Source organism: Rhinolophus ferrumequinum, chromosome 10 (genome assembly GCF_004115265.2).
Source record: "Rhinolophus ferrumequinum isolate MPI-CBG mRhiFer1 chromosome 10, mRhiFer1_v1.p, whole genome shotgun sequence".
NCBI lineage: Eukaryota > Metazoa > Chordata > Mammalia > Chiroptera > Rhinolophidae > Rhinolophus > Rhinolophus ferrumequinum.
The window spans coordinates 55,841,998-55,869,594 of NC_046293.1; the positions used below are offsets into that span (position 1 = coordinate 55,841,998).

Consider the following 27,597-nt stretch of genomic DNA (forward strand, 5'->3'; position numbering starts at 1 on the left):
TTTAGAGGAGGACAACACATTTAGTTTTATTTCAGTCAAATCACAACACTTTCTTTTCCAACTGCTGCAAAGTGCATCTACAATTTTCTATTACAGATCCACTTTTAAAAGATTTCCTGTGACATTACAGCAAGCCTATTTTTTTCAAAGAAATAATCCAAATTCTTCCCCAGGTAAAAATAACTCCATTCCAGTAAATGGTAATACATGAAATTACAGTAAACCAGACACTTAAAAGGACAGCCAAGAAGTCTTCCAACAGTTTATTAGAAAGAAATGTAGACATTAAAAAAAAATTCCCACTGTCATGAACATAAATTGAGGTTTTCAGCCTGGTACAGCTGAATCAAAAAAATAAAAAATCCAATAGTGTATTAACATTTTTATCACTCATTTGCCATACTGACAGTGCAAATACAAATTTGGTCTAAATGTACAGACTCTCAAGCAACAATGTACAGCCTTTCCTCGTCCTCCATGCTAAGAGATGTAAAAGGTTAAGGGTCAAACAATACCAAATGTACAGGCTTCAAAAACCTTCTAAGTTAGGGCATTCACTAGTTTTAGCTAAGATACATCTGGAACACTGACAAGTGATCACTTATGTACAATAATGTGAAGTAAATTTTTGAAAAATAAAACTTTAGTGAACAATCCTGAGACTATACCAGAGGAACAAAAGGTTACCAGTTTAAGGTATCAATCAATTTGTTTTGGCCAGTTTGAGTCCATGTTCTAAAACCTAAAACTTAAGTTATCTTTCTGTAAGCCAAGAGCTTTCTATTATGTCAGTATCTATGTTATGAAGTAAAGGAGACTCAGGTGAAATGTTTTTATTTATCACAATTGCTGTATCAATTGCCTATGACCTCAACAGTGTCATGGAAGTCTGGGAAATGTTCATGCATAAGGTGACTTAAAATTGCTTCCTTTACTGACTTAAATTGCCCCATACAATGGTAATATTAACCCTTACTGAAGCCTTTAAGAAAACAAACAAGTTGAAAAATGGGTTAAAGGAGGCAAAATTACAGAATCTGCCTTTAGAGCTATCAATTCAGGAATTCTCTCAATTCTGAAATCTTGCAGAGAAGTTATTTTTCTTCTCAAAATCTGGTGACGACAACATTCCTACTCCAGGTCTGGCATTTCTGAAAGGATTTTAAAGATTAGTATGAAGTACAAGGAAATAATCTATCAACTTCAAAGTCTTACAGAAAAAGCAGCCAGCAACAGAGCCAGTTTCCTAGAGAACTGGTTGTCTCTTTATGAATCTGAATCTTGATCATTCAAATTTCTGCTTTGGGTATTTATTAGAGGGCCATAAAGAAATAATCATTTTCTTCTAAGAATTGTAAAGAAGTTAACTTCTCTTTTGAGAATTGGTCTTTGATGTGAAATATCACTATGTAATACATATTTTTTACAAACGCACTTACTTCATCATCACTGTCTTGTGAATCCTGCAGAAGGGGAAATAAAAAACAGTTACCAAGTTGATTAAGTATTCCTCTGCTAATTGAACAGTTTGCCTTAAAAAGCTGATGCACTGTACTTTTCACTAAGTAGCAACGACATACGGTTATATCAAGCTTATGCATATCATCAATTGACTTTACAATAAGTTTACTTAGGACGAACATATGTACTGCTGAGGAAGGTGTGCCTCTGGCAGAAACTGTGCCGCCCTTCAAATGCCCCCCTATCAACCAGACTGACTTATGGTATAAAATGACTTGACTTCTCTGACATTCAATAAAAGAGAAAAAATGACTCAACTAGACCCTGGGCTGATAGAAGACAATGAATTCTAATCATAGCTGTTGAATTGTCTAAGTATTTTCCAAACTGTATTGAACAACTTTCTGAAAGATGCTTAACAGGATGCGGGGGGGTGAGGTGGGGGGAGCATGTTGAGAAGAGCAGTCCAGTATATCCTTTACAGATTCACAGCATCCATCTGTTTACTATTATCTCTGACCAATCCTGCTGTGGAACCTATTTAACTTTCTTTGTCAAAATAATTCCTAAACTAACTCTTAAAATTGAGTAAGGCACGTGACGTCTCTATGTAATGATTCTTTTGAGATCTGATCTCTTTAAAAATGGTCCACAGGATACCAGTTCCCTAGTAGGTATCCATCCCTCAAAAATGAGCACATTTAAACAATTATTTCCCCTCCCTTTTTTAGGAAAAAAAAGTATCAAGAAGCGCCAAAAAAAGCAAATATTGAATCTATATCACACCTGTCAAATACATTGTTTCTCATTATTTAAGTAAACAGAAAAGAATTTATAGACTTACATCATCTGCTCCATCTACTTCTGGTAAATCTACATCCTCATCACCACCCATGTTGTTCATCATCTATTTGAAGTGTAAAAATTAGTTTTAAAAATGATGTTAAATTAAGCCCTAATTATTAGGTTGCACGCTCCAGAATATACTTTAAATCTGCCATAGATTTCCACCAATAAAAAAAAAGCAAGCAGTAAGTAGCTTCCTTTCTGGAAAAGGTAAATCATAGATAATTACCTAACATCCTGAAAACTTGTAGGGAAGTTAAAACTAAGTTATTGAAGGAAAAAAAAAAAGTGAAGTTATTGAAATTCATCCAGCAAGGTATGTATGACGTAGAAATTAAACACCCCAAATCCCGAATAGCAGTTACCACTGATTAAAAAAAAGAATGGGGTTCATTTGTAGTTGTAAAGTTCTGTATTCTGAGCTAACTGGCATGTGTATTACAGTATTCTCATTACAGTTTTAATTATTGTGAAGAACAGATAAAGTCCTTCGGAATAGTTTGTATAAAAGACCTGAACACGGGCAGACGAGTGGCTCAGTTGGTTAGAGTGCGAGCTCTGGGCAAAGGGGCTGCTGGTTTGATTCTCACATGGGCCAGCTGCACCCTCTGCAACTAAAATGAAGTCAATAAGCTCAGCTCCCAGGTGGCCAGATAGCTCAGTTGGTTGGAGTGCGGGCTCTCAACCACAAGGTTGTCGGTGGACTCCTTGACTCCCACAAGGGATGGTGGGCTCCTCCCCCTGCAACTAACAATGGCAACTGGACCTTGACCTGAGCTGAACAACTAAGATCAAAATGACAACAGACAACAACTTGACTAAGAAAAGTCCCGGAAGTACACACTGTTCCCCACTGTTCCCCAATAAAGTCCTGTTCCCCTTCCCCAATAAAACCTTAAAAAAAAAAAAAAAAAAGACCTGAACACACTGAATCAAAGTGGTTAACTAAGTTAAAAACATAAACACAATTCTTGAAAGGTACACACTGTGGAAAATAACCACGTAAATATAAATACCCTTGTATATTTACAATAAACTGGGACTAACAGAACATACTTACATGAAGTACCAATTTCCTACATTTAGTTGTTTCTAATCATAAAGCAAATAGTGTATTATTTAAGGAGGTACAAATAGCCAAAAATGAAACTATTATCAGATGGGGAAGGTTACAACTTTTCTGTGATGTTTAAATTTTTAAAACTTTATAGTATTTACACAACCATGCATAACTTTGTAAACAAAAATCAAAGACTTCAAAAATAACGCTTACCTGGACTATAGACACCTAGTCAAGTCTCTTGGTATAAAAATTCTGAGCAATCTAGTTTTGAATGACATGAATAGCAAAATTTCCCTACATCTGAATGCCATGTCAAACACCTTGGGCAGGCTTCTTTGAGGAGCAAAATGCTCAAAATATGCCAAGCTCAATTTACGTGCTGAGGATACAGCACTTAATAGAAATAGAACTGAAGGACCAGCCCATTGGCTCAGGTGGTTGGAACACCGTGCTCCTAACGCAGAGGTCGCCAGTTCAATTCTCATATAGGCCAGTGAGCTGCGCCCTCTACAGCTAAGATTGTGAACAACAGCTCGCCCTGGACTGGGCTGCCGTGAGTAGGCATGGGCTGCTGTGTGCCACCATGAGTGGCCGGTGGCCAGCGTGGGCTACTGAGAGCGGCCGGCCGACGACTGGCAATCGACTGCATAAGCCGGGGGAGCGCAAGGCTCATAATACCAGCGTGGGCCAGGGAGCTGTGTCCTACACAACTAGACTGAGAAACAACTAGACTGAGAAACAATGGCTTGAACCGGAAGGGGGTGAGGGAGGTGGAAGAAGGGGGGAAAAAATAGAACTGAATATATTCAAAAGCTATAAGCTATGTAGGAGGTAAAACAAAAGGACAAAGCAACAAAGATAGCAATTAATGTTATGTTGCATAGAGAAAGGCAGTGAAAAAGAACTCAAGTTGCAAAAACTCACATAATGGTGGCACTAATTGATACAGGTAAGAAATAGCACAGTTGAGGAGAATCACATGAATCCTTCCTGCTTTTGAAATTAAGGTGCCAGAGTCATGTGAGGAGAGATGTTAAATACGCAGTTGATACACGAAGCTGGAAATACACTCCTTTTAACTCTTGTTTTCAAAAAAGAAATATAAACAGTCTAGTCAATTAATTTTTCAAATTGCAATGAGAAATGTATTTCATGGGCATATCTTCAACTTACAACCTAATGTCCTCTTCTCTGATTAGTTTTACTGTAGTACTTTTGGTAAGGTCTATTCTACCTAAAGTGACATCTATGATTTGTTTGGCCATAGCAGTATGTATTTGGGAAACATCTTGGAAAAACAGACTTACTTAAACCCGTTCCTTGACTTGGCAAAATAAAATATCCCTATATAACACTAATTGCGCACATTTGATCATGATTCTTTAAGAGTTTATTATATTCACATTATACGGCTCCAAAATGCAAGCCAATTACTGTATTTCGTGCTCCTAAAAAATCTGTTCCAATGCTGGAATAAAAACTAGCTGTGTTACACTGATTGACTGAATGGTTTATTTTTTGTCTTTATACATAAACTTCAAAGCTTAACATGAATTTTTTAAAAACCGTAAAAAAAATGCTAAATTTCAGGATTAAATGACTATTGTTAAGATCTTTTTAGTATATGTGCTGCCGAAGTGAGCACTATTAAGATCTTATTTGAGGGCAGACGGTTGGCTCAGTTGGTTAGTGTGCAGTGCTTGTAACACCAAGGTCACCGGTTCAATTCACACATGGGCCAGTGAGCTGTGCCCTCCCCAACTAGACTGAAAACAATGACTTCACTTGGAGCTAATGGGTCCTAGAAAAACATACTGTTCCCCAACAACAAAAAACAAAACAAAAAAACCCCCACAAACAAACAAAACAAAAACCTCCAAAACAAACGAAACTAAAAACCCAAAAAACAGAGACCTTATTTGTTTTTTACTGCAAAATGGCCTTCAAAGTAAAGCAATGCGTATCTTAAATACTATATGCTTTAAAAGCAAATTAAACTGATTACATAGAAACAACTGGGAGGGCGGCAGAAGAATGCATTTTAAAGAACTTACCTCAGAGAAACGATCAAAATTGGACATGTCCTCATCTGAATCATCTTCCCAGTCTTTCCAATTATTGAAGTCCACACTAAGCCAATTAAGCTATAGAGCAATATAAACACCATCCTAAGGTTAGGTTAACGCGCACTCATTGGCATGTACTTTTATACTGGCTTTTTTCTTTTCTTTTTTAAAACTGTAGGCTCATACCCACTAGGAATTAGCACACAAAAAAGAATAGACTGAAAAAATCAGAGTTTAGTCAAATGCAGTAATGAAGCTTCTTTCACAGTTATTAAACAAACCTACTTTTTAAAAGCAACAACAAAAATTCACTGGTAGGAACTATGCTAAGAAACCTGATTAACTTTTGTTCAGTGGCACCAAAATATGCTCCTGGGTGGTATGTGAATAATTTATAAAGGCTCACAAATGCAAAAGATTCTACACATCAACTAGTAGCTGATCTTGTTCTGACCACACTTGGCTTTAAGTTAAAACTAAAAATAAATCTCAAAGTAGAGAAAAACATGGTCTATGAAATAAAAACATTATGTTCCTCATACCAAACAAAGTATTTTCTTGTTACTTAAAATAAACTTTCGAAGAATGAAAAAGAAACCTACCTTTGCCCTTTCTTTTGTTAACCTTGGCCATGACTGGCCAGATTCTCCTTTTCGTAAACAACATAAAATTGATCTATCCGTTCTTTTATGCTTGGAATCCTAAAAACAAAAACAAAAGCACTATCACACCAGTTATCTTTCCAGTATCACTGTAAGATATAAAGTAGCTTGTCATTCCTCCTGTCTCCTTTCTAACTTCTTTCCCTCAGCTCTGAAAGAAACATCCCCTAACTACTACTGAGAATTTCATAAGCTATCCAACTGCAAAAAAGACCATTTTTTTCTACCCTGGACAAGGTGAACAGAATAAAACTTTTTTAAAAAATTAAGTAAATGTGATACAATCATAGAACAGTTTAAAGATTCTATACTTAGATAAGACAAGCCTCAAGAGTATCACCCTAAGTCCAAATAGTGATGGTAAAATCAGTATGCAGAAGGGGGAAAATATTCCAAAATACAAATATACCTAGTTAGCCCTGTCAACTATTAAGAAAAACAGAATTAGTGCTCACTGCTAAAAAGAGTACTTGAAGTATGTCTCTTTCCTCATGATTTAAAAGCACGATTAAAGCATCAAGACTACTTACATTTGGATCAATACAGTGAAAGAGATCAATTTCATTTAAATGTTTAAAATTATCACTTCCTCCAAGACAACTGTATAAAAAAAATAAAGAAAAAAAATGAGTCTCTTCAAGAGGTAAAGATTAGTATAGTAACTCAATGAAAACACAAAACAACAAGCCAAAGTTATTCAGTTGTCCGAAAAAGCTTTTTACCCAATGATGTAAAATAGAAATTTACCTGAATGTAAGTTTGGATTTTTCAAAATTTACATTAACATCTTTACTGTCTTCAACACAAAATTCAATGAAGACATAGTCCCTTCGATCGTACCACTTTGCAGAAGCAGGCTGCCTACAAAGAGATAAAATCAGACAAAGTTAAGCTGGGATTCATTAACTAAATGTTTACACAATCTCCAAAGTTTAGCATAAGTAACATATTTCGCTATTCCATTAGAGCGTTCATTATTTTGTGACAGTTTACTACAATTTCTAACTGAAACTACATTTTTACCCTAATAGCTACATTCCAAATTAAAACACAATGATACTGATTTTGTACTAAAAAGGATTTAAAAATAAAACAGTGTTCAGTAGAGTTAACCAATTATGTAGTCGTGTCAAAATTTATGTACCACTCCCATAAAGCTCTGCTCCTAAAATTCAACTTCACGGAATTAAAAAATGAGACAGAACTAATCCACCGTCAAGTGAAATATAGTATTCAACATTTCTACTTAAAATGCTAGGAACCATGGGGAGAATTTAAAAGTATGAGAAATGACAGTATTTGTCCTCAAAAAAATTCTCACCTGCAGTTTATTTCTATGTAAAGCAACCTTTGTTTTTTTCTGAGCAAAAAATCTTTCTAACAAACTTTTATGATTCTAAATGACATTAGGTAACAGCCTCGTTGTTTATTTACACGTCTCCAATATATGCTATACTAGAAGCAACCTACTTGCTTTTTCCTTATTATTCATCTGTTTCTATCCCTTGCAATATAGTATTATCCATCTTCATAGTGTCAGCTGCCTAGAGCTCTCTACCCATCTGTTAGAATATGGCTAAAAAACTGTTAGAAGCAAATACAGTCAAATGTGGTTGACTAACAGCTGAAGATTATATGCAGTAAATACTTAAAATTTTTTCTTCCTAATCTTTAGCCAAGTTACTTAAATATCTGCATATGCATAATTCCTAGAGGAATTTACACGCACGTAAATTAGCTGCATTTGCCTCTGAAGAATGAATCACAAAGACAATAAGGGAAAGGAAGAACCACGTCATTCTCAAATGTTTCAATTATTTTTTAAAATTAAGCATGTGATGTTTTGACAATCTTAATTAGTTATTGGCTATATAGGAATTCTTTGTATTTTTGCAATGCTTCTGTAAACTCAAGATTTCAAAATAAAAGCTTGAAAATATTAATTATATGTTCAAACACTACTCATAAATTAACTCAACTGAGAATTGTTTTGTTTTCAAGCTCTGAAATTCCCAACCCAGAAGTAGCAGTTTATAAAGTCCCTTCTATAAATAAAAGTTGCAACCCACTATTCATTTTTACACAACTGTTAAACTTGACCACTGTACTCTGGAACATTGATATTGTATCTGAAGTAGGTTAAAAATTATAGATGGCAGTATCCAACGTCTAAATACCAGCATATCTGCAAGGGTAACGCTATTTCTTTAGGCATCCATTGGCAGATTCAAACCAAAAAATCAGGAGATTTTTAAAATGCCTCTGAAAAAGACATTTAAACCAAACTTCTGTGGACTAAGGAATCACAACTTCTATTAGCAGGTTAATATAGCTAACAAGTAATTTCAGAATTTTATGAATAGGTCATAATCCCAATAGGCCACACATTATTTCTACTAATTTTCTTGCCCTAACAGTATTTTCAGTATGTGCTAACATGTTTTGTCTTTAATAGAAAATACCTGCTTAGTAATTAAAACTTTAAATGACTAGGTTCACAGATTTTCAAACTGAAGTCACTGCATAGTCCTATTTTTAAAAAGGACCAATGATAACAATTTGCGGCAACTAACACTCCAGTGCCAAAATACTATTTCTAACTAAGAAACCAAGATTCCTACAGAGAAATGGCTGACCTTAGGCCTGAGGAGGGCAACACAGACACCCTGTGCAAATGGGATTAGTAAGGACAATGAGGTCAAAACAGGAGGCAACGATCAGAGTCTCTCACCTTGGCCAATGACAATTTGAGCATCAGAAAGACTGCAAATTGATTCAAATACACTAAATATAAAAACTGAGTTTATAGTGATTAAAAAAATATATAAGGGGCGGCCGGTTTGCTCAGTGGTTAGAGCGCAGTGCTCATTAACACCAAGGTCGCCAGTTCGATTCCCACATGGGCCCAGTGAGCTGCGCCCTCCACAACTAGATTGAACACAAGGACTTGACATGGAGCTGATGGGTCCTGGAAAAACACACGGTTCTCCAATATTCCCCAATAAAAATTTAGAAAAGAAAAAAAAATATGTATAGAAGACAAACTAACTACAATTCTTGATCACTGAAAGATGCTATAGCCCCAATTTTTTACAAATTGGTAACTGAAGAGGCAGGCATTTTTCCTTCCTTCCCTTTATGAACCTTCATTTATGGTAAATGAATAGGACCAGTTCATGAAGGAAACTTCTGTACAGAATTCCAGCTGTGTAAGTAAAACATGAGTGGAAAAAGTCACTAGTCTGCAGCCCTTAAACTGATGTGGCAGTGATCATCAATGGATGAAATAATTAACAATGACAAGATGAACAGTTGATAAAAAGAACTTACAATCTTAACATCACTTAAAATGGGACAGCCAAACACACCTCCTAATCTGATTGCAACATGATACATTCCACAGTTAATTTCACTCTACAGGAAATATGAGAAGGGACAAGTTAAATAACACAAGAAAACAACAAATCCAGAGTACTGTTTCTTAGATCAATGGTGTAAGAAGGGGAAAACACTCTAGATTAAGAGATCTATGAGTTATCAAACAAGTACAATTTGTGGACTTGGTCTGCCATCTTGATTCAAACTAAACATAAAAAAGATTACAGAAACAGTGGAGATCTGGATATGGACAGAATATTAGATGATATGGAAATTACTGTTAGCTGTTAGGTGTGAAAGGCAGTTTTTATTTTAAAAAATGTCCAGTTGAGATGAAAACTGAGGTATATGGGGTTTGCTTTTACTTCAGGAAAGGAAAAAAGGGATAAAGGATAAAGCAATGTGGCAAAGGACTGCTAAGAGTTGAGTCTAGATGGGTAGATGGAGATCTATTATGTTCCTAATACTTTTTAAAAACGGTATTAAATGATTTGGCATGAAATGCTTTCTTCCTTTGGAGCAATCCAGTCTCATTATGAAATTGCATTTTAAAAATTTAAAAAGCAAGAAAATCAATCTTTTCCATTCAATTAAAACACAAAAGAAAATGAAGACTGCAATAGTAATTACAGCTCACAAAATCTGGCTGTAGTTGTCCAATCATTTATTCTACAATTTCGAAAATTGTTGCTTTGGTCAACAGCACTTCCTAGTAGCCATAGGTATCCAGATTGTAAATGCTCCTATTTTAAAGAATTATATCTGGGATTAACTTCAAAATAAAATCCTCTGGGGCAAAGGTGAGGAGTAGATAAAAAAAAAATAATGACCCTGTGCTGATACTGGTTGAAGCTGAATGATGGGTACATGAGGATTCATTGTAGTATTCTATTTTTTTGTGTTTGAAAAAAATACATTATAAAACTAAAATAATTAACCGGGTTAATGAGAAGATTCTTCTTCCAATCCATTTTACAAATGGCTATTTCAATAAATTCTGGTAAATGGTTTCGTAGCTACATTTAACAATATAATCTGAAGATACTTAACAGAGTACTGTTTACCTTGAAAACAGTTACACATTAAGAGCCTAGTAATGGTGGAGGAGCACATTTATGGTGACGTGGTTATTACAACAGCTATATCAAAAACCAAGTATATAAGCTCTTCAGTTTCTGTCCATGTTAAGGACAATGAAACCAGGGGAGTATCTTTTCTGTTTCTTCAAATTCATATTAAGTATTTCCTCAAATTCACATTAAGTAACCCAGGGTTAAATCATTGTTATGGGCTGAATTGTGTCCCTCACCCAATTCATGTTAAAGTCCTAAACTCATAGCACTTCAGAATGTGACTGTATTTGGAGAGTCTGTCTTTAAAAAGGTAATTAAGATAAAATGAGGTCTTAGGGTAAGCCATAATCCAATATGACTGGTGTCCTTACAAGAGAGCAAGACACAATTACAGAGGAGGGACCCTGTAAAGACACAGGAGAAGACTGCCATCTACAAGCTAAGGAAAGCCAAGGAGTGAGGCTTCAGAAGGAAACCAACCCTGCTGATACCTTAATCTCTGATTAACACCCTCCAGAATTGTGAAGAAATAAACTTCTGTTTAAATCACCCAGTCTCTGGTATTTTGTATGGCAACCTTGGCAAACTAGTACAATGACTTCCGAAATTAAATGATCTAAAAACTAGGTTGGCCCAGGAGCCAAAAATGGTTTTTCTATTTTTTAAAGAGTAAAAACAAGAATGGGTCAGAGATATTTGTGGCCCACACCACCTAATATTTACTAGAGATCCTGATCTAAACCATCGAAAATATGAGGGACCCTACACAACCTAAGCCAATAACAAACATATTCACTAACTTGAAAGGGAAATCAAGAATTTATGAAATCCCTTTTTGTCTTCAATGAAGATCACAACACTCCTTTTTCTCCTATTAACTCAAAGAGGGACTGATTTTACTTTAGCTCCTAAACTAACTACAGTGGATTTATCTCTAACTCTTTATTAACATTGGCAAAATTCTTAACTACTGTGCCAGTCTGTTAATTCATTTTAGTAGTAACATACCTATAGATGCAAAAACTCTTTTCACCTCAGCATATATTACGTACATAATCTACTACTTAAAATACCAAAAAAATTTAAAAAAAAAAAAAACCCACAATGGGACATTTCCAAGCTCTTCTGACAAGACCTTCAAAGCTCCACGTTAGGGCTATGTCAATTCGAGCAATTAAATTTTAGATAACCTAAAGTCTCCTCTATAGTTCTGACTAAAAATTTCTTAGTTTGTCTTAAAAGGACAGAATGGAAACCATGTGTTCCCAAACACCATTTTTAATATGCTAGTATCTGGTGGGCTTTAATTCTAATTTGTAGAAAATTACAGGCACCACTCACTTTAAAAAATGGATGCACCAGTGCAGTGGTCTGAATGCGTCACCCCAAAATTTGTATGTTGAAATCCTAAAGCTCAATGTTACGGTATTAGAAAGCAGGATCTTTGGGAGGTGCTTAGGTTATGAGTGGAGCCCTTATGAATAAGATTAGTGCCTTATAAAAGAGATTCCAGAAGCGATTCTTAGGCCCTTTTCACTGCTGTAAGGACACAGCAAAAAGCTATGAATCAGGAAGAGGGCCCCTTCACCAGAAGGTTACCATGTGGTGCCTAGATCTTGCACCTCCAGCCTCCAGAACAGTGACCAGTAAATGTATTTCTGCTGTTTATAAATCACCCAGTCTGTGGTAGTTTGTTACAGCAACCCAAAAAACTAAGACAACCAGCAAAGCTAAATGGAAAAAATTTGCTAAGGAAAATTTCCCAGTTACTGCAATTCTTTTGACAGTTTACTATGTACAAGGCATACTGAATTATAAAAGACAAAACACCTCCAGCCTTTTATGAACTGGTAGAACACGCACATTACACATAATTTGAGGTACGTTCATAAAGCTTAAGTTTGAAAAACCAAGTTAGAGATAGGTCACAGATGTCCCTGAAGACAATGTAAAGAAGGTTATTCTGTCACTGGGTAGTTAAAAAAGCAGTATTAATTACAGTACCGTGTTTCTCCAAAAATAAGACCTAGCCAGACCATCAGCTCTAATGCGTCTTTTGGAGCAAAAATTAATAAAACCCGGTCTTATTTTACTATAAGACGGGTCTTATAGAAGAAAACCCGGCATCATCCCTTTAGAACTTTTGAAATCTCGGAGGGGGGCAGGAGAATTCCATATATAATAGAATTCTACAGCATATGACTTGTCTTTATAAACAACACTATGGTCAAAGCTCCAACATCTTTATTTTCTTTTTTTCTCAGAAATCCCCAAGTTCAAAAGTTTTTAAGCAGGTACTCCAGACCATCATCACATAGCAAACAAAAAATCTTAAAGTTCATACACGAGAATTTAGTGATGAACAAAAAATTACTAGTATTCAAGTGAGAAGCCTACAAATCTTAGCTAATACACAATTCCAAATGTGGCTACCTGAAATATATGGTTCGATCAACATCATGGGAGACACATACACATATATATAGATAGAAAGAAAAATAGATAGATCTATCTATATATCTCATTCCATAGAATTCACATTTTGGTATATTTCCCCCAGAAATCTTTAATGTCTGTCATAGCTTCAATCAGATGGTCCTTTATATAGTTTCTTATCATATGAAATGTGACAAACCATTGTTAATATTTGAATTCTTACTCTAAACCATTGGAGAAAAAAAGGATACTATCATTTGGTCACAAAATATTAGGCTCTTCAACACATACAATGTACTGGAGAAAATAGCAATGACGACCATTTAATAAAAATGTTCTAATTCTGTAAAAGTATGTAAGGGACTGCAAAATGTGATACAAGGATGTGATAATTAACAATAATCTTTATGATATAACAGGCAAATAATTTAAAATCTATTAAGTTTTATCTTCAATCAACAGCCTCATATAGAAATTAATCAAACAGAGAAAAGTGGGAAAAGGGGATTAATTTTGACTGGAAAGTCAACTTCGTTAGATTTAAAAAAAAATTGGTGGTGGTAGGTAGAATTAGTTAAAGGGGAACCTATGGCAATCATCCACAGGTAAGAGAAAGTTCTGACTGAAACATAACCAATAAACTAAATATTCCCACAATAAACATTCCCAAAACAAAGGGTTCACAAACAAATCAAATGTACTTTGACGGTATATCCTGATGATGGTGGTTCTTTTCCAGATTTCCCAAAATATATCAAAGCCTAAATAGAATGTAAAATTAGATATTTGATTTATAGATGGCACTCACCAAATTTATCTTTCAACTACTGCCCACCAACCAAATGAGATATAATTAACTGTGACTGAAGATGTCATATAGCAGAATACAGGACCAGTAGAAGACCCCAGTTAGTCCTAACCCTCACCGTGGTCAAGCACCTCATGTGTGCTTTATAGCTAAAATTCATTTCGTTTTAATGTTATTCAATAAATGCTTATTGTGTTTATTGAACATGGTGCTAGGAATTGTTATGGAGCTACAGCAGTCAACAAAATAGACAAAAATCCCTGTTAGATGAAATCTAGGCCCAAAATCTAACATGAGGGTAATGGAATCAGGTCCATTACTAGCTATGGTTTATCTTTCTTAATGTATAAATAGGTGGGACATCATAAGATAACATTCTTTGGTTGTTAGTACTTTGAAAGGTAACATCTACATAGTGTATTTAAACTTGTAAGATATTGGAGAACATTAAGATATTCTGTAATAGTATACAACCTCAGATACTTTATTCAGAAGTAATTAATGAGTTTCTTATGTCCTCTTAAGAGTTTCTTCGTAATGGAGCATTATTTGTCTAAATTAAAAGATCACTTTGAATTCTAAAATAAAATAGAAATCAGAAGACTAGTCTATTACTATAACTTAATAAGGGAGTAAGTATCTTCTAGGTTTAGAAAGAAGCTAAATGTATTTCTAGTAAGCGAATAGCTTCAAGACTAGATTCACTAATAGTTTATACATCCCACAGCATCTTTAAATATCAAGAAGGGTTATAGAAAAATAAAACTCATTAAAACCAAGAAAAAAAGTTAGCAGTAAAAAAAGATGTTATAAAGTTCAGAATTACTGATTTTTAAAACTAAATTTGTCAACTGGGTTATCATTTGCAAAAGAGAATTAAGAAATTGGTGTATCTATTTCAATTTGTACTAAGTGAGGAATGATATGGAAACATGAAAATTTTGCTATAGAAAGGGAAAAAGTGGTTCTAGATTCATAGGCCGAGCTGTTTTTCCTTAAGTATTATCAAAAGCCCTGCCTACAAATGTCTAAAACCAAACTCTCTCACACACATATTCTTTGCTCAGAGAAACCCCAAGATATGCTTCTCGTATTTTCAGATCTTCTGTATTATGTAAAACTTTCTGGAAAGGTGACCTAAATACTCATGCTAGCCCTGTGGTTCCCAAATGATGCGCCAAGGTGCATGATGGCACTACATAGGAACCTACAGGGCAGCCAGAGAATAATTTGCTTGTTTGTTTGTTTCTTCTCTTTTTTATGTTAGTTCTTTCTTTTTTGAGAATATTTTCAACTTGAGAGGAATTCAGTGATACTCAACTTCGATCAAGATACCAAGTGGTTCAGTTTCAACTGTATGTTGCTCTACATCCCTCACCATTAGATTGTATCTTTGCAAAGCTGGATTTTTGGTGGATGCTATAACTAAACCAAAAAAACAGGAAACAGGAAATGAGATGCAACTATCAAGGTATAAGACGTTATGTAGTGCCCCAAAGGCATACTGTGATTATACAAGAAACTACATTTTTCTTTCAATTTATGTGTACTCATTTTTCAGAGTTACTAGGCTGTTAAGACGAACTCAAGTTGTTTGGACCCAACTACCTAATAAACAGAAATGCTAGGTTACTCCTTTTGGCCAAGTAGCACCATAAAAAACAAACAAACAAACACACCAAAAAACTACTGTGTTTCCCCAAAAATAAGACCTAGTCGAACAATCAGCTCTAATGCGTCTTTTGGGGCAAAAATTAACAGAAGACCCGGTCTTATTAAGACCCAGTCATGTTATATTATATTATACCGGGTCTTATATAATATTATATAAGACTGGGTCTTTTATTAATTTTTGCCCCAAAAGACACATTAGAGCTGATTGTCTGGCCAGGTCTTATTTTTGGGGAAACACGGTACCAAGATACCAAGGTGTGAACAAAGAATGTTTGTGAATCTGTGAGCTAGTGCCTTTATTTGGTACACTCTAAAATAGTAAGAGTGAAAGCTGTTCTTAAAGATAACCCCCCCCAAAACTTAGTGCTTTTCTTCTCTGAGCTTCCCAGGTTCCCACTTTTGTGCACACATCCTTTTAATATCCCCAAAGCAGGTAAAATAATTTTTCTTCATATAAATTTAGACTCAAACAAGATCAATCTCTCACTGCCTCCATTACAAATTTCAGAGCCTTAGGGCTCTATTACAGTACATCAAGAAGTGGCATGGGGGCGGGGGGGGGTCTTAGCTGAGTTGGTTAGAGCACGGTGCTAATAACACCAAGGTTGATGGTTCGATCCTCGGATGGGTCACTGTGAGCTGTGCCCTCCTTACAAAAATAATAAAATAAAATGGCACAGATTTTAACAGAAGCAGTGATTTAGATTATATAATAAAACTGAACTACAGAGATGTGGTTATTTGTCTGGAGATAAAAGGACCACCTGAAAAATTATTCTCCCTTTTTTCGTAAATTAGGAAAAAAATTAGCCTTCTGTCAGAAATGCTTGGTTCTAATCCTTGGTTCCAATTCTATTTGGGACAGCTCCTTATATTAATTAGCACTGCATGAACTGCCATTTGAAGAACCAGATCCCAGAATAATAGTTTTAAAAATTTAAACACTTGTGACTTAGATTCTTTCAGTACACAAGGGTAATTAAACATGCTGAGTTTAGGGCCCTGATATAAACATGTATTAGCAATAAAGTATGGCTACATGTGAAGAAGATCAACTATTGCACAGAAAATCCGTAACAGCACATTTTATTTGGCTTTGGAATACAACATGGGGGAGAATGTATTGCTCAAGGTAAGGTTGAAAGTTATTGCCATTTTCCTGAAAAACCGAAAGTTCAAAGATGTCCTGAGAAAGTGTGGAAGTCAATCTATCATTGCCAATCTATACAGTAAATAAAAAGTTTACTATAACAAAGTTTGTATTTTTGTAGCAAAATATACTAGATACAACAACTCTCAACTTAGGAACTCAGGTAAAATATGATCTTAAGCATTTAAGAGCTAGGTTGATTCTAAACAGTTGATACTATAAAGGTATTTTTTTCCTGAAAAGTGACAATTACTAAACATCTAAGACCCCAAAATTATATAGCTTCTAGAAGATTTTAAAATTGAGAAAATACAATTAAACAGGAGAATCTTAATTAACAATACCAGTACACACTGGTCTGCACTCAAGTGATTTGTCCATTCCAGTTTCTACTGCATTCTAGTTAAAGTCTAACTAAGAAAAAAGTAAATCCAGTTGCCAAGTTACAGTGGTTAGGAAATCAACACTTAACAAAGGCCATCATCAGTTACTCTTCCTTAACTTACAGAAATTAACTATCTAGCACATGTTCACTATTACAAACTGTTTTGGAGGCTAAAGACTGATTTTATTTTGGGGTCTCAATCTTATAAAGTGGAGTGATGGCAAAGGAAGAAAGATTTTAACCGATGTTAAATAGTCACAGTATGTTTCTGGACAATTTATTAAGTACCAGACTCCAGAAAGAATGACTTCAAATAGCTCAAAATTAATAAAACATTTTCTTTGTATCTATTGTTTATGGGTCCAATTGTTATGGTCCAATTTAGAATTAGAACCAACAAGAGCTAATTTAAAAAAAAAAACAAGTAGTGCCCGCGCCCCACCCCCCAGAGGCTTTGGCTGGGCTTGTCTTAAATGGGCAAAGGGAGGTCCTAAAATCCTAGCCATCTCCAAGGTAGGTGAGAGATTGATGGCTTTTATGTAAACTACTAGACAAAACTTTAAAAATTTGATTAGAAGAAACTTACCTACAAAATCGCTACTAAAGAGAATTCAGTAAGAAAAAACAGACCCTAAAACCCTTAATATATCCAGCATAAATGTCTCTCTCCATATCTAAAAAAATTTTTATAGCAGACATCAACAAAATGATTATCAGACCATTATCAGACAGATTCTTCCTAGGACTGGATGACCCATTAAATGTTTTTTTGCAACTAAGCAACTGACTCATAATATTCACCTTGTAAATTCATTCAAGTCATTATTAGTTCAGTAAGATCCCCTAAAGAATTTGCAAGGTGACATATACTGAATATTTTAAAGAGGATGAAATTATCTGGCCTCTTCAAAACACTCATTTTGAAGTAGCATTCTTATAAACTACATAGAAGGCTTTTGGTATTGGTTGTTACACTTTTAATCCACTTACATAACGTGTCTTACCTACTTTATTTTATATGATCTCTAGAAAACTTCTATTTCAAACCATACTAAATATGGTATTTCTTTGTGAAAAGATATATTTGGCTACATTAGTCTATTAAAAGTTGGTAATGCTCTGAGTATTCATTTTGTACTCATATTTTAAGATTGACAATCCTGCTACATTGTTTAGAAGAGATTTCAAAGGGAAAAACAAAAGCTATTTTACATAGATCAAAATCTATTAGATACCACTTTTAGAGGGGGAAATCCTTCCAAAATGCTAATATATCCCCTTTACAGTAATACATGTGTTCTTCTAGAGGCTTGTTCTCCGACATCAACTCAGAGTGTATCCTTTCCATTTAAAATTCTAGCCCAATATACTCACCGTCAGTTATTATTTTAAATGAAATTGAAAGTGCATTACTTTTTATAGGAATAAAAATTGTTCCCCTTCTATTGCTCTCCGTTAAAAAGGAGAGCAGTTAAAAAACAAAAAACAAAAAAACCCCAAACCTATAAAACCTGCAGTTCTCACATCTGAAAAGGTAAAAACTTTTCCTGAGGAGAATGTGAAAGCGCGGAAGCGGCAGTGCCAAGAATTCTTCCTCGGTTACAATCACCAAGGTTTTCCTACACCATAAAAAAAGAATCTGTAGTTACCCCCACGTAAACACATTTAAGTTCTTTAAAACAAGGCAGTTATATACCTATTTCAAACTTAAATTAAGATAGGATCATGAAACCTCGCACAAAGTTTAACAGAACACTGAAAAATGTCCACAACTATCCTTCGACTCGACACGTGCAGAACTACCTGTTCTATGGTATAACTCCTCGCTGCCAGGGACACGACTGAGTTTAGGCAACCTTCACTCTCTTCGAGAGACCGGAGCTAGGAGGCGGCCTGGAAAGCCCCCCGCCCACTCGCGAAATCACGGCACCCGTGAGAAATGAGTTGTGGTGACGATTTGGCCTCCCTCCGGTTGCCTAGCAGTCCCTTGTCGCTCACGGTGGAGGGCCGCGTGGTGCTCTACGAGGAGCACCACCGGCCTCTGGTAGCACCCACCACAGGTGCACTTGGCCCAGGACCGGCATCTGAGAGCGGCAGAACCAGAACGCCCAAGAAACGAAGTAGCAATCCAAGACGGTCCACGCCTCCAGGGCGCCGCATGGCAAAAAGCTCACAGGAGATTAAGGCCTACAGCTAAGTTCCGGAGAGTTAGGAGCGACCCGAACAGCCCAGGGGAAAAAAGTGGGATTTCCGGCATGGGAAGCTGAAGGACGGTTTAGAGGTGGGGGAAGCGGACATCTGGAGGAAAAATGTCCTCCACCCGCCAACGGTAACCGGAAAAAGGATACTGGACCTCCCACCCCTAGGCAAGAACGACTGCCACCACGGAGGGGAGAAAACTGAGGGGCCGAAAGCGGGGAAGGAGAGGGGGCGCTTTCCGGCAACCCCCAGCGTGGCCTCGGCCTCCCTCTGGGGCGACCATCCCTTGGCGGGTGTCGCACTCACATCGTGAACGGGGCAGGGGGACGGGTAAACGGGTGGGCGGGCCTCTCCGGTGGCAGCTGCTGGGCAATCGACTCCTCTCCGGTGCCGACTCCGGCGTTTTCTCCCCGGTGCGGCCTCTTCTCGCTTCTCTCAGACGAGGGCGGCGGAGGGTTCGACCTGGGTCCCCAGAATGCACCGCGCGGACAGAGCGGCTCCTCCGGTCGGGGAGAAGAGGAAAGTGTAGGAAAAGGGACGCGAGGACGGAGAATGAACGTGCGTGCGTGCGAGCGAGGGCTGGTGAGGCCGGGCGGCGGCTGGTGACGCAGCAAAATGCCCGGGCCCTGCCGCCGCGCCTGCGCACTCTTTGTTTTCAGGCTCCGGCCCGGCTTTCTAGAGATATCTACGGAAAGGGCGGGGCCTCCCAGCTCGTTCGCGATCCTTCCCGGCGCAAGCCCCGCCCTTCGCCCCCGCCCTCCGGCCTGACTTGTTCCCGCCTCTCCTCCCGCGCTCCCTTCTCGCGTTAGAAAACCGTTGGCCACCTAACTGCCTTGCCACGCGCGTTGGGCGACCTACCCGGGAGACTGATGCGTTGACAGCGGGAGGAAGGTTGAGGTGGAGGGACGCACGGAGGCGGGAGGCTTGGAAAGTGAAATGGGGGATTGGTTACTGTGGAGGGAACCCCATCAGCTCACTAAGGATACGTCCACCGCATAAAGATTTGAAAAGAGCGCCTTTCGCTGGTGATACTTGCGAAAAAGGGCTAACTTCAGACTCGAGGGCCTCGGTCCACTTCGCCATTTTTCTGAAGATTGGAGACCCTGCCCAGGGGCAACAGAAATTTGAGGCCTTTGAGGAGGAACGTTTGCCATTGGGGGGCGAGCATTTGCCCCTGCTTCGAGAGATTAGTACTGTAGGTGAGACAGGAAGATTATTTAAGTGGAGAGCCAAGGTTTGTGGAATGGACTAGAACAGTCGTGTCTCCAGGCACATCAGTTGGGGAAGAGTGTTCCCCATCTGTTTTCAACCGATCTCTCCAAGTGCACTGCGGCTTTGTGCAGGGCAATGCAGGATAATAACCAAGAATCAAAACAGTACATGCCTACTCCAGAAGGCCGCGTTTAACAATGGAGTAAGGAAGAAATACAGTGCATCCCTAGGTAGAATACAAAGGAGGTTTATGGAAAGTGCTATAAGACGTTTTTGGAGAAAGTGGGGGTTTCATATTAAACATTAAGCAGTGTCCTGGGTGGTGGGTTAGAGCACAGTGCTCTTAAGGATGCGCGTTTGATCCCCTCATGGGCCACCCGTGAGCTGCGTGCCCTCCACAGCTCTATTGAAATAACTACCTAATTTGGAGCTAATGGATCCTGGAAAAATACACTTAGAATAAATTTTTTTAAAAAAGGATTTAGTGTCTATGCTGTGCAAGGCAGGTATTGGGAACAACTGGACCCTGTGCCCAAATCCTGTTAAAATGGAAAGTTAAATCCCAGCTCTCAAATAGTGATTCTAAGGAGCCTACTGCCTGTTAGGGGAAATAAATACACAAATCAGGATAATGGGAGTACAAAAAGTAGTGGGAGAATGAAAGGAGGAGAGGTCGAAAGGAGGAGATACCGATATTGACTGGAACAATTAGGACAGGCCTCCTTAATAAAAATTACCCAAAATATGGAAATAGGCAAGGAGTAGAGGGATGACCTTTCAGTTCATACAGGGATGTGGTTTAACCTGTTTGCCCAATGATTAGTCTCTAGGAGGGAGATACCTGCGTTTGACTTTGCTATTCAATACATGATTGGAGCTCAAATATTGTGAAGTTACTTGTTAAGTTGTAGACTTCTGACTGACAGAAAAGCTAACCCCAAAGTTACGGTTTTGTTGCTCTGTAAGACAGTTTCCTTTAACTTATTACCTTATTCTATTTATTTTTATGCCTATAAATACCTACTTCCTTAAATGCTCCTGGAACCAGCTTTACCATCTTACTGGTTCTGTCAATAAGTTAAATGTCTGGCTCACGTTAATTTTATATTTGTGGGAGAATCATGTTTTAAATTTTTTTTTTTATAAACTTTTTTTTAAAGATTTTATTGGGGCAAGGGAACAGGACTTTATTGGGGAACAGTGTGTACTTCCAGGACTTTTTTTTCCAAGTCAAGTGGTTGTCCTTTCAATCTTAGTTGTAGAGGGTGCCGTTCAGCTTCAAGTTGTTGTCCTTTCAGTCTTAGTTGTGGAGGGCACAGCTTAGCTCCAGGTCCAGTTGCCGTTGCTAGTTGCAGGGGGCACAGCCCACCATCCCTTGCGGGAGTCGAACCGGCAACCTTGTGGTTGAGAGGACACATTCCAACCAACTGAGCCATCTGGGAGCTCAGCGGCAGCTCAGCTCAATCTTAGTTGCAGTGGGCGCACCCCCAACATCCCTTGTGGGAGTCAAACCGGCAACTTTGTGGTTGAGAGGATGCGCTCCAACCAACTGAGCCATCTGAAAGGCAGCTCAGCTCAAGGTGCCGTGTTCAATTTTAGTTGCAGGGGGTGCTGCCCACCATCCCTTGCGGGACTCGAAGAATTGAACTGGCAACCTTGTGGTTGAGAGCCCACTGGCCCATGTGAGAATCGAACCAGCAGCCTTCGGAGTTAGGAGCATGGAGCTCTAACCGCCTGAGCCACTGGGCGGGCCCCAAAAACTGGCTTTCAGAAAAGAAGTTTTTGAAAATTCAGACCTGTTGCTTCCGAATTCATATTGTATACCCCTGTTGGGCATATTTCAAGTGGGTTCATGTTAGTGTAACTCTGGAAATGGCTACTCACCCAGAAGTTGCACAAATACTGTAGTTATCAGGTTTATCCATGGCTTTGCATGTTATCACAACCATTAGCTGGTGGGGACCCAAGTTGTACCAGGTTCTTGTTTTTGTTTTTTCACATTCACTAACAAGTTCTGTTTCTAGTAGGGCCCCAAATCTAGATTCAAACATGTATGAGGTCTGACACTTAAGTTCGCAAACTCATCCTAGAAAAAGTGCTATATACCTCATTGCTGAATATCACTACAGTCACCTTCGAAGTATTCCCCTTGGGAATCTATACACCAATGCCAGCGCCCAGTCCACCCTTCAAAGCAATTTTGGAACTCTCCGGAATGGCCATCAGAGTTGTCATATTACCCTATATCCTGAATATCATCAAAATGTCTTCCTTTCAATATTTGCTTTATCTTGAGGTAAAGAAGTCATTGGGGGCCAGATTAGGTGAGTTAGGGAGGTTAACTGTATCCAATACAGTTATTTGTTTACTGGCTAAAAACTCCCTCACAGACAGTGCCATGTGAGCTGGTGCATTGTCATAATGCAGAACCATGAATTGTTGGCAAAAAGTTCAGGTTGTTTTCGTCTAACTTTTTCACGCAATTTTTTTAGCACTTCCAAATAGTACACTTGGTTAGCTGTTTGTCCAGTTGGTACAAATTCATAATGAATAATCCCTCTGATATCAAAAAAGGTTAGCAACATCGTTTCGATTCTTCATTTGGACTGACAGAACTTTTTTGGTAGCAGAGAATGGTCTGACTTCCATTGTGCACGTTGACACTTTGTTTCAGGGTCGTATTGGTACACCCATGTTCCATCACCAGTGATAACACAGCCCAAAACATCGTCTTGCCTCTCCAAAAGGTCTTGGCAAACTTCAACTCTCCTTTGCTTTTATTCATCAGTGAGCTCCTTTGGGACCATTTTAGCACACACCTTTCTCATGCCAAGATTTTCAGTTAAGATTTTCCTAACTGTTTCTTTTTAAACTTTTATTTATTTAAGTGTGTTTTTCCCAGGACCCATCAGCTCCAAGCCAAGTAGTTGTTTCAGTCTAGTTGTGGAGGGCGCAGCTCACAAGTGGCCCATGTGGGGATCGAAAGAGCAACCTTGTTAAGAGCACCACGCTCTAACCAACTGAGCTAACCGGCCGCCGATACTATTTGTCTATCAATGTTTACTTGGTCTGCTATGTTTTTCACAGTCAGCCAGTGATTTTGGTGCACAATTTGATGAATTTTTGCAATGTTTTTGTTAGTTCTGCTAGTTATTGCCTGCCCTGACCGCTCTTCATCAATGAGGCGTTCTCTCCCCTCAGAAAAACGTTTAATCCATTTGTATACCTCCGTTTCCTTCACGGAATTATCCCCATAAACTTGGACATGTCCCTGATTTCACTTACACTCTTGCCAAGTTTAACAAGGAATTTAATGTTTGTTCTTGGCCAGCCCAATATCTCAGGCGGTTGGAGCTCCATTCTCTTAACGCCAAAGGCTGCTGGTTAAATTCCCACATGGGCCAGTGGGCTCTCAATCACAAGGTTGCCAGTTCAATTCCTCGACTCCCACAAGGGATGGTGGGCAGCGCCCCCTGCAACTAAGATTGAACATGGCACCTTGAGCTGAGCTGCCGCTGAGCTCCCAGATGGCTCAGTTGGTTGGAGCGTGTCCTCTCAACCACAAGGTTGCTGGTTCAACTGGGGGCGGACCCCCTGCAACTAACAATGGCAACTGGACCTGGAGCTGAGCTGTACCCTCCACAAATAAGATTGAAAGAACAACAACTTGACTTAGAAAAAGTCCTGGAAGTACACACTGTTCCCCAATAAAGTCCTGTAAAACAAAAAATGTTTGTTGGTTGCTCTAATTCAAGCTCAGACATTCTTGTGACGGTGCACAAAAACACAGAACAATAATGAACGCCACTCAGCAAGACACCGCCACACGTCCACATGAACACAGCTGTGAGACACTGATACACCAAGGTTATGAAACCTTCCCGAGCTGTTTGTACAGCGCTGCCAATGTAAGCGCACGGTGGCAAGTTGGCAAACTTGTCATACCTCGTATAGCTATAGTGTCAGGGCTTTGGGGAGAGAACTCTGCAATCCAAATTGGCAGAAATTAGACAATACTTGACAAGTATTAGATACCATTTCACAAGTTTAATCCTAACAGTCTCCTAAGAGAAAAGAAATTCCCAGGCCAATTTTTTGTTAAATTCAGAAACTCCTTATCTATTATCATTGTAGCATGCTCCTTCTCTCTGATATTTTTCTGAGGACTGAATTTAAATGTGTACACAGTCACTAATAGCAAAAAAGATCTTTATAAATTGACATGAGCAATTTTTTAAAAAGTTTATAACAGATGAGAACAGTCCAGTTTTATGAGGGAGTTTTCTACTGTGTTTCCCCAAAAATAAGACCTAGCCAGACAATCAACTCTAATATGTCTTTTGGAGCAAAAATTAATATAAGTAAAATAAGACCCGGTCTTATATTAATTTTTGCTCCAAATTTAATGCATTAGAGCTGATTGTCCGGCTAGGTCTTACTTTCAGGAAACATGGTAATAAGAAAATAATTTAGAAGTTGTTAACTTTATATTTGTAAGGCAAATAAACAGAAAAGGAGCAAAGTAGTAATCTAGGTATAGAGAATAAGAAATTGATCATAAAGTTTAAGGGAGACATCATGACCTAGCTAAATATAAACATCACGTACAGCAACTTACATTTCTTTTGTGTTCTCTGATGTCATCATTATCTTCCCACAATTTGGAAGCGTACCCTATCAGTCTGGTTTAACAGTAATGGAAAGGGTTAAAAATGACTGTCTTGTGGTTAGCTTTTTCATATTCTGAGTTTTGCTACCAGTATCTAACTGTGGGCGGACAAAAGCTAGGTAAAGGAAGAGGCATTAAAAAGCTAATTTACATTTTTAAATGAAATATATTGAAATCTAAAAACGGTATTCTACCCCAAACATCATCACCTTACAGTGTGTATATAAAATATATACACATACATCCACACACACATACATGGAGTTCATATTATAGAAAATAAGACTATAAAAAGAGTGATATATGCTTATTTCTATGTAAATTAGCAATAGTCTCGGATCAGAAGAAATTGGGTAGTAAAGGTTTTTAATTTCATGGTCTTCATGAAAGAGAATGTATTACAGTTCCAGGGTAACTCTGCCATAAGTAAATACTTCATTGTGCTCTTTCCATTGTATATTGTAGGAAGTGACAAGAAGGTGACATGCATTCAGACATTAGATTTTGGAAGAATATTATGTAACACCATTTTGTTCAGCACCTTGCAGGATAACTGAGGGATAATGGAGGGGCAGCAAGATGGCTCAGTTGGTTAGAGCCTGAGCTCTTAACAACAAGGTTGCTGGTTCAATTCCCACATGGGATGGTGGGCTGTGCCCCCTGCAACTAGATTGAAAACGGTGACTGCACTTGGAGCTGAGCTGCGCCCTCCACAACTAGAACAAAGGACAGTGACTTGACTTGGATCTGATGGGCCCTGGAGAAACACACTGTTCCCCAATATTCCTCAATAAAAATTAAAAAAAGAAAAAGAAAGAAAGGGATAATGGAGAAATAGGATTAGTTTCAAAGATAAGGGGTCTTATTTTTCTCTAATTGTTTAAGTTGTTCACCCCCAATTTTTTTAATGCTCCCTTTTCTAGGAAACAAAGGCGGTGTAATGCCATTTGGGGGGAAATAAGAGAAGACCAAGTGCTAAGAGATTCATTAAAAATATATATATTTGGGAGCCATCCATTTTCTTTCAGAGTGCACTTCCTTGCTTTCACTTTAATGAAACATTCTCTCTGGAAAAAGTAAATTGAAATTTAGAGCCTACTATGTGCCTATTCTGCAGAGCAATATTGTTCCTGGCCTCCAGGAATTGTCTTATAAAAAACGTAAAGAAGTAAATAGATTATTGTGCATCTAGGTTAACACACCTTTGAAATACCAGAAGTAATGCCCCTCAAAGGGGGTATTAATCCTCAAGAGAGCACATAATCTTATTAACTATCCTGTAATCCAATGCCTCTGTGCCTTGCTTTCTCCCACCTCCATGTAATCTTCCTTACATTCCCTCCTTAACTTCAAATGCATAAATGAAGCTGCAAAACTGTTACACTCCAGAGCATTTGAGATTTTTGCTCCCCAGCATTGTCGTCAGTTTGGCTCAGATAAACTTATTTAAAAAGTAAACAGATAAATTATAATGTGTTGTAATGAGTACTATAACTTAGACTTGTATATTAGAGCTATAAACAGAGCACTGTGGGAACAGCAACCTGAAGGACTAGGTAGGGGAGTCTGGGAAAGCATCAAAGTGGAATAATGATTAAGAGCTGAGTTTCAAAGGCTGAATACATTTTTCCCAGGCCAACGGTGAGAGGCAGAATAGGGTGTTCCAGGCAGAAAATATAGCATATATGAAGCAGAGGCAATGGAATTTTCAGGGATCTGTGCAAAGTTCAGTGTGACTGGAATTTAGGAGAGACATGAGAGAGAAGGCTAGAGAGGTGGGTTCAGGCCAGATTGCAAAGGACCCTATATGCCTGCTTAGGGAGATTGAACTTAATTCTATTGGCAACAAAGAGAAGTTTTTAATGGGACTGATGCTGCAGTGTGTGTGGACAAGTTTCTTGAGTATAGGAACTAGTATCATATTTGTCTTGTGTTTCCAGTGCCAGACACATAGTAGATGCTCAGAATGTAATTTGCCACCTGGAGTGGAGAAGGACTGCAGACAAACCAGCTATGGTATTTTAGGCAAGAGAGTAGACACAGAACTAAAGCAGTAGCTGTGGGAGTGAAGAGAAAAGGTCACCCAGAATTTTGATAAATTTCTGACCTTGAAGACCAGTGAGAAAAGTGGGAAAAGATAAGGATGATTCTAGTTTGGGAGATTGGGTGAAATGTGACACCCTTAGCTGAGACTGAAAGGGACAGATGGAGGAGTTAAAAGATAGTATTGTATATATTTAGTAGTTGAGGGAAGGGTTTTATTTTTGTGGCTTGTTTAGGAATGAGGAGGGGTGGTTTGTTTTTGTTTTTTATGTTTGAAGGGTGAGAGAAGAGGCCTGTGGAAAGGGAGGGATTGAAGAAGACAGGATAACTGACAGAACAAGGTCTGGCATGAGACAGGAAAGGATAAGACCCAGAGGAAAGAAAGAGAAGGCTTAGGACGAGGGAAAGGGATGAAAGTAAGTCTAAGGGCTTTTAAACTAGTATATCTTTTGTGTAGTTAGAACTATTTTGG

The 27,597-nt window shown here is 38.1% G+C and overlaps 1 protein-coding gene and 1 pseudogene across 1 annotated transcript; one reads left to right on the forward strand and one right to left on the reverse strand.

Moving 5' to 3' along the window:
* Positions 1 to 19,985, reverse strand: PTGES3 (prostaglandin E synthase 3). Its single transcript, XM_033117787.1, has 7 exons — positions 19,508 to 19,985; positions 6,846 to 6,959; positions 6,629 to 6,698; positions 6,039 to 6,137; positions 5,425 to 5,514; positions 2,306 to 2,368; positions 1 to 1,463 (listed from the first exon to the last, which is right to left on the reverse strand). Coding segments are annotated over exons 1-7 (588 nt in total). The 5' UTR covers positions 19,510 to 19,985; the 3' UTR covers positions 1 to 1,313.
* The window catches only part of LOC117028831 (cytohesin-2-like), a 20,306-nt pseudogene continuing 12,462 nt past the window's right edge, over positions 19,754 to 27,597 (forward strand).